The sequence below is a fragment of the Astatotilapia calliptera genome, chromosome 13 (genome assembly GCF_900246225.1).
Source record: "Astatotilapia calliptera chromosome 13, fAstCal1.2, whole genome shotgun sequence".
NCBI lineage: Eukaryota > Metazoa > Chordata > Actinopteri > Cichliformes > Cichlidae > Astatotilapia > Astatotilapia calliptera.
This window is the reverse complement of record NC_039314.1, coordinates 9,335,765-9,349,537: the sequence shown is the minus strand read 5'-3', so window position 1 is coordinate 9,349,537 and position 13,773 is coordinate 9,335,765. Positions and strand designations below refer to the sequence as shown.

Sequence of the window (13,773 nt, the reverse complement as noted above, 5' to 3'; positions counted from 1 at the left end):
TGACTCACCGTGTCATGTTATAGCTGCTCTGCCCTCTAACCCTGCACTTAACTGACACCACCTCCCACAGGTTCGCACACGGGTGACAGTTTAAGCGCCTCCTGTGCAACCTCCAGCTAAACAGAATTAGAGAAGAATTAAAAACTCAATGAGCCCAATAATTAAATTTTAATGGAGCACATAAAGCAACTTGACACCCTCTTAAAGCTATAGGCAGAAGCCATAACAGGTAACGGCAAGCTGGACATTTCTTATTTTATAAGCCGCATACTGCTGCTGTCGAGACAAAATCTTGTTGTAAAGTCTTTTCCCTAAGAAATGGATGAAAATGGAACATAATTAAAACAAATGTGTCAGCTTTAACAAGCTGATCGCTGCAATGAACCGCACCTGGAGAACACATTGCTAATGCAGTTTTAAAGTAATAGTTAAGGTATGCCATAATAAATAATGAGCTGTGTCTTCCATATCACATCACAGCCCAGCACAACAGGATATTAAACTGCCAAATAAATGAACCAAAGGACATAATTAGTAGCCTAAATAAATATGGGGTCACAAAGATGTATTCCTTCACACCAACCTCCACATATACCTACAATTTGCACTCGTAATATCTCAATTTATAAATCACGTTGGACCGTAGTGAGAAAAAGTCATTCGGACTGTTTATTAAGCTTGTGAGTAATACTTTCAAAAACTCCCACAATTCACACACAGCAGTCTGCTGGTGCCAAGCCCAAGTGAAAAACAGCATGAGAAAATGGAAGTACTGCAGGCCAGAGATTGGAACCATTGAATAGATGAAAGGCAAGAAGTTGAACAAGCTATCCAAAAGATCTTATCAGTGCATGTTGCTCAACATCCACAATGCCTGCTCAGAACTGTGTTAGTCACAAAAAATTTGGGCAAGATCCACACGACCAAGAGCATGTGCAGCCTAATCAACTAAATCGTTTGCCAGCAATATTTATATAGCACAATGTCATCCTGTAAAATGTTTTGTTACCAGTGACAAAAACATTGGCACTGGAACTTTCCATTTACATTAAAATTCCCATTCATAACAAACTACTGTGCAAAACTGCCCCACACTATAAACAAAACTGGACAGTAAAGTCCATCACTGTGTTCTTATCAGTGCTACCACCTGTACAAAGACGAGTGGCTTGACAGTATGAATGGAGGTACAGAGGGCCAAATGCTGAGACCTAAAAAATTATAAAAGGCTTCAGCAATTCATTTGACCTTTCGAGCACCTCTGACAGCCTGCTAACCAGAATCAATTGCCTCCTAGCCAGCATGTTGCTCAATCACAGCCTGGATGTCTGGCTGCATTAGCTGATGAAGTAAACAACCTTCCTCTGCTGCAATAGCATTAAACAGTGTAAAACAAAAACCTGCAACGTTGCATCCTGAACCTTATTTTCTCTTCTCGTGTGCCCTAAGCATCCAGCCACAAAGCACTGCTCATTTTATCCATAACCTAAATACTTCATTTTGAGGCCACAGACTTACATGTAACAAATTTAAACAGTAAAATTAGGTAAAATTGCAAAGAGAAGTTTCCTGACTTTCATACGAGTATGTGATATACAGTATGTTTATAGCATTATACTCAAAAAATATGTATGCAAAAATGCAGATTTTAAATAATTTGTTTACATGTCAATTTTACATGTTTTTTGTTTTACATGTTAAATTTAATGGCATCTGTTCAAATGAAACATACTTTCACTTTACAGCAGGCACGTTTTCCTTAATGATTAATAATTTAAACAAACGCACCTTTATTTTTTTAATATTTTGGCGGCATTTTATGCAACGTTATTGTGGCATGTTCATGAGGACAAGGAATCATTTTTGAGTGCAACAATTGATTATCTATATCAAAGTATGTATACAGAACAGAGATACTAGTTGTACAGATAAGTACCTCAATAAGCTTTCATTAATGTAAAAGAATAATCATTGTTTTTATCTTTTAGTAAAAGTTCAAAGTAACAAACTTTAATGTTGTGGTCATTTTCCTCACAATAGTATCAAACATAGTGTTGAATATTAATATTTTTCATATATTGTATCAAAATTAGTTGATTCTGTCACAACACCAAAGTAAATAACATGCAACAATAAAACTAGTGGAAGAATCTATTTGACCTCTATAATAATGCATGTGATACATTGTAGGTCAACATGCTGATGAACAGACACAACAGCCATGAGATTAAGGTTCATGTCAGTTGTACTCTTTTTACATAATGCTGACACCATGCCAACCTCATCAGCATGGCTTTTTACATAATACATTAAGTTCATTAGCCTCATCCGATGGAGCAGTCTGTTTTTCACATCTATTAATCTTGCATAAATTATAGGGCACTAATTTCACACAAGGTGAACACTGCCTAGTAGACTCTAATGAGAATATGAATGTATTTGCAAACACTTTGTGAGAAAAGAAAAGTTGTGAAACAACAGAAATCCAATATATACTATATTAATATTCTGCTCCTGCACAGTTATTGAGGTACCACAACTTTAAGCTGAAACATTCTCCTCTGGATCAGCTGTAGCAACAGGTAAAGCAATTCTTCCACACTTATAACTCTGTGTGTAGGTTGTGAACAGAATGCAGAATATTATATAACAGTGATGCAATAATGAGAAAAAACACACACTTCTGCTAACCTTTCTTCATCCTGGTTTTTCACTCACTTTGAAAGATGTTTATGTTGTTTCCCCCAACAGCAGCACTGAATAATCACTGACAGATCTGTGTCGCATCACTGACAAACCAGATAAACCTCACCAAAAGCAGCTGGTCGTGAACCCTTGTCTGTCACTTTCACGAGAAAGGCCATGAGCTGCAATTATAGTCTCAACAGCACTGTATTTTAACTTTCGGACAGTCAGATCAGCGAGAGCAGATGTGTACTTTAACATTTGTCTCAGTCATGCTGACCACTGTGTAATGCCATAACAACCAGTATTTCCCAAGTCTTAACAGCAGAGGGCAGCCAAGGACAACTTAACAGCCTTCAGGCATCAAACACCATCCACCTGTTCTAAAAGGTCAGAGAACAGAGTGCCTACCAGCATTGACTATGGCATCCACCTCCAAGACAGTAATATCTCCTTTGTAAAGAGATACTTTATCACTCAGCCCTCCTCCGCCTGTCACCTCCTTCCCATCTTCTTGGTCATCACCTGAAATAAGAAAACAAAGACTGTAAGGATCACTTTGTCAATGATTCCAGTGTCCTATACATCAATACTCACATTTTTATTCTATTTGTAGAAGCTGTCTAAAAATACTTGTGTGATGCAGTGTGTAGTATTGATTTTTGTTGTGAACCAGTTAAGTACAGTGGACAAGCAAGACAAGTTCACTTATAACCATTCCACAGTGTCTATTAATAGTAAAAATCAACAGCTTTCTTTGATGCAGAGTTTTTTGTCATAATCAATTTAAAAGCCTGTGTTGGTTTTTATTAGCAATGAGTTTTGCTTCTTGCTTCACATACAGCATACACAGTCACATACTGAATGACAGGTCGATTTATAATATTAACATATTAAGCCTTCCATTAACTCTTATCTTCAACTTTAAAATGACTTTTTTTTACATAACAAATGGCTTATTTTTTTAAATGTGCCATTTAAAGGTAGCTTCATACGTTAAGAAAATATAATTCAGCTTTCTGAATCTAAATGAGTTCTGCTTATTATTTCTGACACTATTACAGGGTAATCACGCTGTTTCACAATTAAAAAATTATTTTTCATAATCTTTCACTTGCTTCTCTATTTTACATCATATTTTGATATGTTTTGTGAATTGTAATGTTAATTAAATACACTAATTCCAACTTTAAATCAATACAATTCCTGTCCAAGTAACTGAATATAGGAAAATACACTTCACTGGACAATTTTTAAGGGAAACCTGTTTAACTGTTTGTTAATGTAACTATCTTATTAGCCACTCAGAAACTAGATAAAATTCCCCATGTAGAGATGGTTGAGACAACCTGCTAAAGTTAAAACTGAGCATCAGGATGGGAAAGACTCTGAACAGAATCTTACAAAAACCCTAGACAAATTTTTAAGCAGCAGCAGAAGACCACACCGGTTGCCACTTCTGTCAGCTAAGAACAGGGAATTAAGCCAAAAGAGCTGGTTAAACATGTGATGATCACCCACTAAACTGCATTTGATTAGCAGGCGCTGGCTGATCCTTACTCTCTCAATTGCTATGGAAGCAATAAAGGTGTGCTACAATGCATTTCCATTTTGGCATCCTTCTTACTCACAGCTGTAACCCCACCATTTCACTTTACCTTTTTGGCCAGATGAAGAAACTAGGGCTGCTCGATTATGGTAAAAATGATAATCACGATTATTTTCACTGAAATTGAGATCACGATTATTTGACGATATTTATTTAACCCTTTAAGACCTACTATAGAACCAAGTCCACCAGAGCTTATATTATTTTTTTACATGCTGTAGTGCCATTTGTGGGAGCATTTCAAGTTGCTATACATCAATACAACTGTTATAGCCCATATTTTAATAATATGTATGCATTAAGTACATAGTAATTACATAAATTGCAAAAAAGTGCAATAAACTACAAAAAAAATTGAAAATCGCTTTTGTTTTGTTTACATATATTTCTACTTGGAGAAATTTAAGAGGTTTATCCCTCAAAACTTTAAATACAATAAAGTTGCAAAAAATAGTTTTCCACCACAGGAAATTTATTTTGAGTGTCTTCATAGTTTTATTTTGGAGATACAACAATTTTTATATACTGCAGGAAAAACAAAAAACAATCCTATGATGCAAATTTGCAAAGAAAACAGCATGTGCATCATTTCACTGTGGGAAGTGTTACGAACAGCTGATAGGAACGGCAAAGCGTGTTTCTGGAATATTATGTTTTTGTTCCTGCAAGCGCTTTTTATGCACTTTTTGCAAAGCTATATGTGGAACGAAACCATGACCGAGGACAAGCTGATGGCATCAGATGTAAGTACAACTCCTCCGGTTTCATATGCAAAACAAATTATTGCGCTAGCTTACACGGTTCAGGTTCTACAGGGATTTAACAATAGTTACGCAAAACGGAGCGTGCTGCTCTGACCGGCTTTAAAGGGTTAACAATGACTTTAAAAAAATAATATAACATAGTGTGCAACACCACTGAAGTTTTTTTTTTTAAACTCTCTTTTCAACCAACGGCAGTCACTCTCCAAATAACTTCTGCTTAGCTTTCCGAGCTTCCCTCGGGTCCTCTTAATCAGCGGTCTCCAACCTTTTTTGCGCCACGGACCGGTTTATGCCCGACAATATTTTCACGGACCGGCCTTTAAGGTGTCGCGGATAAATGAGGGAGGGGCCAATAATCGGCTCAGTCATTTTTAATGATCGTTGAAAGCCCAGATCGTAATCGTGATTAAAATTCGATTAATTGAGCAGCCCTAGAAGAAACCATTCACACCCTTTTAGCAACAATTTTTTTTAAAGGAAAGGGGTCTGTGACATCACTATTTTGCAACAAGTTCTTGCAAAACGTTGTCTTTCTGCCTCTGCTCTGTTCAGCAAGTGACAGAGCACCAAAGTTTCAGCTATCAATAAAGAGCAGTAGTCCACAGTTTGAGATAAAAGACTAAGTAACATACTGTTGTTTACAAATGTCTCTTTCAATTGATTAATGTTCATGTAGCACAGCCATTGTCTAGGGTTAATTTTGTTACAGCTATATAATCCAACACCAGTTTCTCATTTAGGTTTTGAAATGGGCAACAAATAAAAAAGATAGATAATACATATATTTTAGATAAGTGAAATTATGAAAATACATCTGTTCAGCTTAAATTTTTAGCTTAAATTAATTGTACTTATGCTGGCGCAGCTTTTCTGACAAACAGCACTCCTGGTTTCTGATTGACCTGTAAAAAATACCACAATGTGTACGACTACACACTTAGAAACACTTCAGCATCCCAAATGGCACACTCCGTCACTTACATCTGTTTTTCTCTCTCCAGGTTAGTATCTTGTCCAGAGAAATGAAATCTTGACGACGATACTCCTTGCGCCTGTCATCCAAACTTAGATGGAGCAGTCTCTCTGTGAAGACAAGTTGCATACACGTGACAGAAAATAAAAACAGTTTTACTAAAAAAAAAACCTGATAAAAACAGGCCAAAAATGTAGTCCTTGCACAAATAGGTGCTGTACTGATTTATGTTAAAAATCACAAACATCCTTCCTTCACTTTAACTTAATATAGTTTTTTTTCTTCTCTTAACCAAAGTCATAGAAAAGTGCTCTTGCTTTACTGAAGGCCCCCACCCATATCAGTAATAGTTTCAGGCCTTGATGCGAATGTGGAACTTCCCCTCCACAAGTTAGTTGGATCTGTCATGAGACAGACCCTTCATCAGTAGCATTGTGATGGAGGTTGTTTAGCCATCGCTTATGGCTTTAAACTGGCAGCTGTGGACACCACACGCCTGTCAGACAAGCATTATTTTAGTGCAGGCTTCGTGCATGAATCCAAGCTTTTAGTCCTCCCTGTTCAAAGCTCTGTGTTGCTTTTTCTCTGCACAAACTCCTATACGACTTACAGGTCATTGAAAATACAGTCAAGGTGTATAAATATTTGAAAAGTTAAACAATTTTTGTAATTTTGCCTCTGTACTCAACCACAGTGAACTTTCAATTGAACTGAACTTAATATATTGCCCCAGAACCCGATGATCTTCTAGAGAAAACCCTAAAAATCAGACAGTCCTCTGTGAGCAAGCACTTCATAGTGATAGTGGTAAGGAAGAAACCTCTGGCAGAAGCAGGCTCAAAGAGGGCTAGCCTTCTGCTGTGACCCGTTAGCGGTGAGGGGAGGAAGCAAGGAGTAGAGGGAGAAAAGAAAGTGAAAGTAAAAGGAACTAAAAATGGAAAAAATGTTCAGTGCAAGAGGGAGAAATACGGTGTCTCTTTATCGCCCCTGTTAGTACTCTAATGCAGTGTTCTGGAGCAACTTTTCAGAGTGTTTTTAGAGTGACCTGATAATAATCAAGTACAACAGATCAGTCTCATAGTAATAAATCTCATCTGGCTATATTGATAAATAAAGCTGGAGATCATCTACAAAGCAAAATGATTTACATAAACAATATGGAATCTGTCAGATAGATACGACTCAAACAACTGCAACTCATTTTCTTTATACCAACAGTGGCTGCAAGTTCAAACAAACCATTCCTCTGCAGGGGATCAACAACCTGTTTTACAACTACTCATTCAAGAATTTTTCAAAATAAAATGAAAGGTATAAATCCTGCCTGAGCCAAGTAGCAACTTATGTGGTTTAATTACAACCACCTTAAAAGCCTGTGATATGTAGCCTGTTAATAAAGATAAATTGATCGTATTAAAAAAACAATGGTTAAACTTCTTTGAACAGTGTTGTTGGAATGGGGTACATTAGACCCATCAATAGTCTTGTAGGAACTGAGTCTAATCGACCCTATTCCTGCAAGACTGTTGATGGTTTGGAGCTAGTAAACACATGAAGTTAAACTTTAAAGATCAATATGAGAGAAAGAGCCTAAATATATATCAGCATTTATTAAAGTTGCTTTTCTTCATGTTAGCTCTGTGGGTCAACTCGGAATATCTTTTTCCTGTAATGGTTATCATTTTCTTTGTAAAGAAAATACATTAATGAAATCAATAGAAACTCTGAAAAAGAGCAAGAAACAAAAAGGAAAACAGTTTTTTTGTGTTTTTCACTTTCAAATGAATTAGAACTTTTCTAGATCTTTGCACTTTGGCTTATCAGCTGCTTGATTAAACTAAGCTAGCGTGAAAGATTGCTCCTCCTCCTGTGCTTCTGACAGTTAGTATGACTTAAGCGTGCTGATTAATTTAAACTAACATATTTATCCTGCTGCATCCGGGCTTCTGTAGGGGAAATAAATCAATAATGTTGATCAATTAATTAATAAATCATTTACTAACAGAGATTTAGAAGAGAAAAGCTTAATGTTCAACAGTCTACATTTAATTAATTTACTCCTTGATGTGGTCGAGAGAGTTATATTAATGATTTTTTTGTGAATTTTTATATTTACATTATTTTTTGCTGATTTTTGGTTTGTTCTTTGTTGGTCTCACAGGAAATTTATACAATTTAGATTTCTAGAATTGCAACCTGCTCCATCCAAAGTGAGATGAAGTCACCTCTTCTAATAACACCAGAAGTTTTCCAGTTATCTATAAAGTTTAAATTAAATTATACGTTTTAAATCAGGCAAGCAAAATGTGATCAAAGTTCAGATTTCAGCTTTAATATGAAGGGTTTAACACAATTTTTTTGCATTAAATCTTTAGGAAATACAACAGTTTTTTTACACAATCCCCCCATTTTTAGAGACTCAAAATTAACTGGACCAACTAACATCATTTTAAGCAGAAGGATTGTTTTTAATACCTGAATGAAAATCCTTTGCAGCCAGTGAGTGAAATACAGAACCCATCAATAAATACTAACTATATCTACACTGTCCTGCCCTTTGTCTGTCAAGAAACTATTTCAAAGAACTTACTTCTTAAAATCTCACTACATTTAAACTCATACTAGGCGCTATCTAATCAATGTACAGGAAATCTCAGTGCTTTGTGCTGCTTATGTGTTTGTTTTTAAAACAACCTACATTATAATTGTCTAATATCAAATAACTTCTGCTGCTTTTCTGCTCTGACTGCAACAGAGCCTTTGCTTGCTACTGGTTGACAGCATTGAGCTGTTGCGCAAAAGCAAAAGCAAATCATCCTAATTATGTGCTACTGTGAAATCATTGCCAGATAAGTAGCCTAGTTTACACTGTGTACTTTGAAATCACCTCTGTAACAGATCAAATAAAATGCATGTCATATCAACCTTGTATTGTTTCTTTTTAAATGGCACTATGGGTTATGAGACTGTTGCACAAATAAAAGCCTACATATTCAGGGAAAAAGAGATGACTATGTTCTGGTCAGAAATGTAAGCTTCTTTGGATCATCGTTACACAGAATATCACAGGAGGTCAGGCTTACATTGAAGGCCTTGCAGCAATAGGGGATATCTGTTGTATCCCTGATGTATTCTCTCTCCCTCTTGCCCACTGCTGTTACTCCTAAAATAGCTATTATTCTACATGGATGAATAAAAAGGCAGTTCTGGAGTTGAACACAGAAAGGCTCTCTGGACTACAGTGAAGCACTTTGTTGCTGTCCTTTGCAGAATCCCAAAGATTGGGTTAGAGGTCATGAGATTATTTCACATAGTATCATATCAATCAAACGGCCTGAATAGTTTTCTAAACTCCTGGCTGAAAGGGCAAGTCACCTGTGCTGCACACATATAACATATATCACAAGTACCGTAATTGTCGGGCTAAAAGCCGCTACTTTTTGCACAAGCTTTGAACCCTGCAGCTTTTAGTCAGGTGCGGCTTTTCTATGGATTGTCCATGATTTTTGTCATATCGTAAGACGATTTGTTTTGTTTGTTCCGCTGTTGTACGGCACTACGTTGCCTGGCAGAAGGGCATGTGATCAGACACACAGTATCGGGGTTCAAGAGTGGTGGTCACATGTCCATCCGCCAGGCAACATAGTGCCACACAAGTAGCGTGAAAAACAAACTTCAAAGTAGCGCTACGCGTTCAGCGGGAGGCGTGGATGACGAGCGGCGATAAACTTGCAAAAAGCAAGTTATGCTCAACTCCACCGGTGGAATCTGACAGCGTGGAAAAGTGTGAAAACATCCATGATCACCAACGGATTTCGAAGGGCTGGACTGCTGCATGATGGAGAGGAGGACACCGCCACGGCCCTTCTGAGGGTGTTCGACTCTGACACTGACAACGAGGATTTCTTTGGTTTTGAAAGTGACAACGAAGGAAAGGAGCTGAGAGTGGATGACGAAGCCATCCTGAGCCTGTTCGTATCCGACACTGGAGAAGAGGACTTTGGTGGTTTTAGTGCGCAGGAAGATGGTGGTGAATGACTGACTTTTCTTCTTGTTAAAGCCATGTCACTGCACCTGAGCCGAATCTATTTTTCTGGTGTGCTGTAGGTTATTGTTATGTACTACATTTGTTACTCATTTATGAAGCACAGCACATGTTTCGTAATATGTACCCTTAACTTGTTTTTCAAAATATTAATAAAAGGGGTGTGTCTCCAAACAGCCATCTCTTTCCTGACAATTCGCTTTGTGCATATTCTCTTACATATGATAAGTCAACATTGAAACACCTGCGGCTTTTAGTCAGGTGCGGCTAATGTATGTACAAAACAGGATTTTCCCCTGATTTTAGCTTGTGCGGCTAATATTCAGGTGCGCTTTGTAGTCCGGGAAATACGGTAGATCAATGAGTTTTGGGCAATTTCTCTAATTTTGCCTCCAGTGGTTTTAAAAGGTGTGATTGAAAACTTTCAACTTTGTTGAAGGTGTTTAACAAAAAACCTTTAACATATTTCATTTTTATGCATATGGCCTCATTTTCAGAGGTTCAAAACTGATGGGACAAACTGACATAATTTGAAATATAATGACTGGTTTAAATACTTCAAGACAATCACCATAACTAGATACTGTGTTTCCTTCCTTGCGCTTCACTAACTGAAAAGCTTGCTCTACTGAGTTGAGACCAGGTGACTGGCTTGGCAGTTGTAGAATATTTGCCTTGAAAAGCTCTTCCATGGCTTTTTCAGTATGCTTTGGTTCATTTTGCACACTGAAGTGCTGTCCGATCAGCCCTGCGGCATTTAGCTGAACCTAAGCGGAGAGTATAGCCCACTACGCTTCAGAATTCATCCCGCTGTTTCTATCAGCCGTCACATCATCAACACTAGGCCCATTAGGCAAATGGCAACCACACATGCCCGTGACATAACATTGCCTCGTTTATGTTCAATGGATAATGTTTTATGCTTTGGATCAGGGTTAGGGTTATGCATTTGGAGCAGATCCTTTCATTCTCCAGACTTTTCTCTTCCAATCAATCAGAGCTGTGCAGGCTCTTTTAGATATTTGCTGCCAAACTCTTCATGAGTGTAACCAGTGGTAATGATACACCAACCTCCTTGAAAGTGTTTTTGCTAGATGCTGTGAAGCGTTTTTCTTAACTAAGAGAAGAATTCATCTACTTAGTCTTCTGTGGTCTCGCAGACCTTTTGGTATGGCTGAGCTAGTGTTTTCATTCTTTTTGATTGATCTGGCCACTCAAAAAGTTTTTACTGTCTCTCTGATAGGTTTATTTTTTGGGTTTTCAGCCTAATGATGGCCTCCCTCACTCCCGCTGACATCACTTTGGACATCACATTTAGAGTTCCAGTGAAAAGTTACCATATTCAAGTTCAGCATTTGGAATAATCTCCAGATCTTTTATCTGGAATAATAAGCAAACTGACTTCATCTAACCATGAAACATTTTGTCAGCCAGTTGTCCAATTACTTTTGAGCCATTGGAAACAGTATTTCCTCAATAGTTAATGCAAAAAATTATGCAAAGCCCCTTGAATTAAAGTTCAAAGTGTGAATTTTAAATTCATATTGACTGTTTGATTTAAATTCCAGTGTCGTGGCGTACAGAGGCAAAACTACAAAAACTGGCATTATCCAAGTACCTGCAGCCTGAACAGCATATGCTGTCTTTTTATTCATGAATATTCTCGGTTATGTTTCTATATGTTGTTCATTCTTTTTCATAAATCTTCCTAGTTTTACTACAGTCAGAATTCTGGTAAATGTGGCAAATCAGATTTTCAACCGCTTCAGAAATAAGGCTGATCTTTCCAGAGAAACTAAAAGTGTCAAAATGAGGGAAATTATTTCATCTTTGGTGTTATTACATAGCAGGATTTCCCAAAGCCTAGAGACTCGCCCAAGTCAAGGAGCATTTTAAGAAATAAGAATGTTAATATCCTTAAGTTTAAAGGGTTTTTCTTTCTTTCATGTTTTGACTTACCATGATCTCCTATTAAAGGGATTTGACGTAGATTAACAATAGTACTTACATTGATATTCATTCTGTGGTGCTTCCTGCTCAAACTGGAAGCATTTATAGAAACATCCTTTAGACACAGACTGAACCATAAAACAAATGCATAATTCAAATTGACAACCAAAATAATGCAAAACAAAAAACAAAAACATCGTTTCATTTACTGAATGAGCTAGATCAGATAAGGAAATTTGCCCCCATTGTGACATTATGTAGCACTGCTTCTCTCTATAAGCATGTCATAGCAGGGAAAATACATGTGCAATCGACATGCATAATTGTGGCTGCAGTCTAGTTGCTGTTTGCTCGTTTTTAAGGTGGCAGAAACGCAATGCAACCAGTGACTGCCACACTAACCACAGCTGCTAAGCCAAAAGAAAGAAGTTTACCCCGAAAAAGCTCTGCTGTGAGTTACAAAGCTACAACTCACAAGTAAACTTCACAAAGTGCTGAAGTCTCCCTTACTGCCTCTGCCTCTGTCAGACAACAGGTCTGTCCTGTATGTCAAAGAGAAAAGTTTCACAATAACCTGCTATCGTTGTATGCTTCAAACTGTGGTCGGCTTTAAGAATAAGTGCACGGTTTATATTAATGCACGCTAATTCCTAAGAGAGCTGTATACCTACAAGGGCATTCAGTTGCAGAGAATGCTGTTTGCAACTCAGCGAACTGCTGCTGCTGCTGCTGCATCATACAGGTGGGAGACGGGAACTGTTAGTTGGGGGTGGTGGGGTACTCTGACAGGTACGTGAAGACTCGAGAAAGATCTGTGAGCACCTTAAATGTAAGCTAATAAGCAAGCACTGTGTCGGCAGCGTTGTTGCGAATGTCAAACACACATTACGGCGGCACAAACAGGAGGCGGAACATCATTACAACATCTGTACAGTCCGCCCTGTGGGATTATCAAGCAGTCTAGGAAACAAGTAGGCTACTACTGCAGCACACGGACAAGACGGAAAGAGTGTCTGTCAGTCTTCTGGCGTGGTAAAGATTCACGCCGTCTGCCATGGAGATGATGATAGCCTCATTCCACCTCCCCCCCTTTCCAAAACAAGCCTTACCTTTTTCAGTCTTCCAGTCCTTTTTCTTTTTGCTCATGCTGCCGGAATGATTAGACTTCGAATGGTTGTTTTTTGACTGTGGCAACCCCAGGCTCACAGTGAATAGAGTTCCGAGAGAAAAAAAAAACCTGGAAGCTAAAGTGAAACAGCCTCTGGACGGTTGTCTCACCTGTGAAGCTGTCAAATTTCTATGGACCTCAGTCGGCTCAACCTACCGTGACTGCGCCGTAAAATTTTCTGTGTACTCGTCCTGGGCAAGTGATTGGAGCGCGGGAAAGGGGAAGTAGGCGTGCGATTGGTCCGGCTGATCCGTCAATCACGTAAGGTTCACGCACGGAGAAGGCAGGGTAGGTTGTTTCCGGCGGTTCACCCTCCTGGCGTGTGAGGCGGTAGTCTAGTTACAGCCACACTGCAAAGAGTGCAGTTTACTTTCAGTTACTGCAAGCAAACATTTGTTTTTATTATTATTAATAATAATTACGGTAGTTCGAAATTAATTTCTGAACACACTCCGGAAACAAACGGAGTAGCCAGTATAATTAAAACATAATAATCAATGAATATGGGCTGTAGGCTGATATAACCTCCTGTCTTTTATATGTAAACAGCTTGTTAAAAACCAAGGAACACTGTAGTTA

At 38.1% G+C, this 13,773-nt stretch overlaps 1 protein-coding gene across 1 annotated transcript in view; it reads right to left on the bottom strand.

Moving 5' to 3' along the window:
• The window catches only part of macrod2 (mono-ADP ribosylhydrolase 2), a 401,770-nt gene extending 388,392 nt beyond the window's left edge, over positions 1–13,378 (bottom strand). The window contains exons 1-3 of the mRNA XM_026190215.1: positions 13,136–13,378; positions 6,040–6,141; positions 3,097–3,210 (exon numbers count right to left, since the gene is read on the bottom strand). Coding sequence (XP_026046000.1) covers positions 3,097–3,210; positions 6,040–6,141; positions 13,136–13,172 — 253 coding nt within the window. The 5' untranslated portion in view covers positions 13,173–13,378. The remainder of the gene's footprint in view (positions 1–3,096; positions 3,211–6,039; positions 6,142–13,135) is intronic.
• Positions 13,379–13,773: the final 395 nt, after the last annotated feature.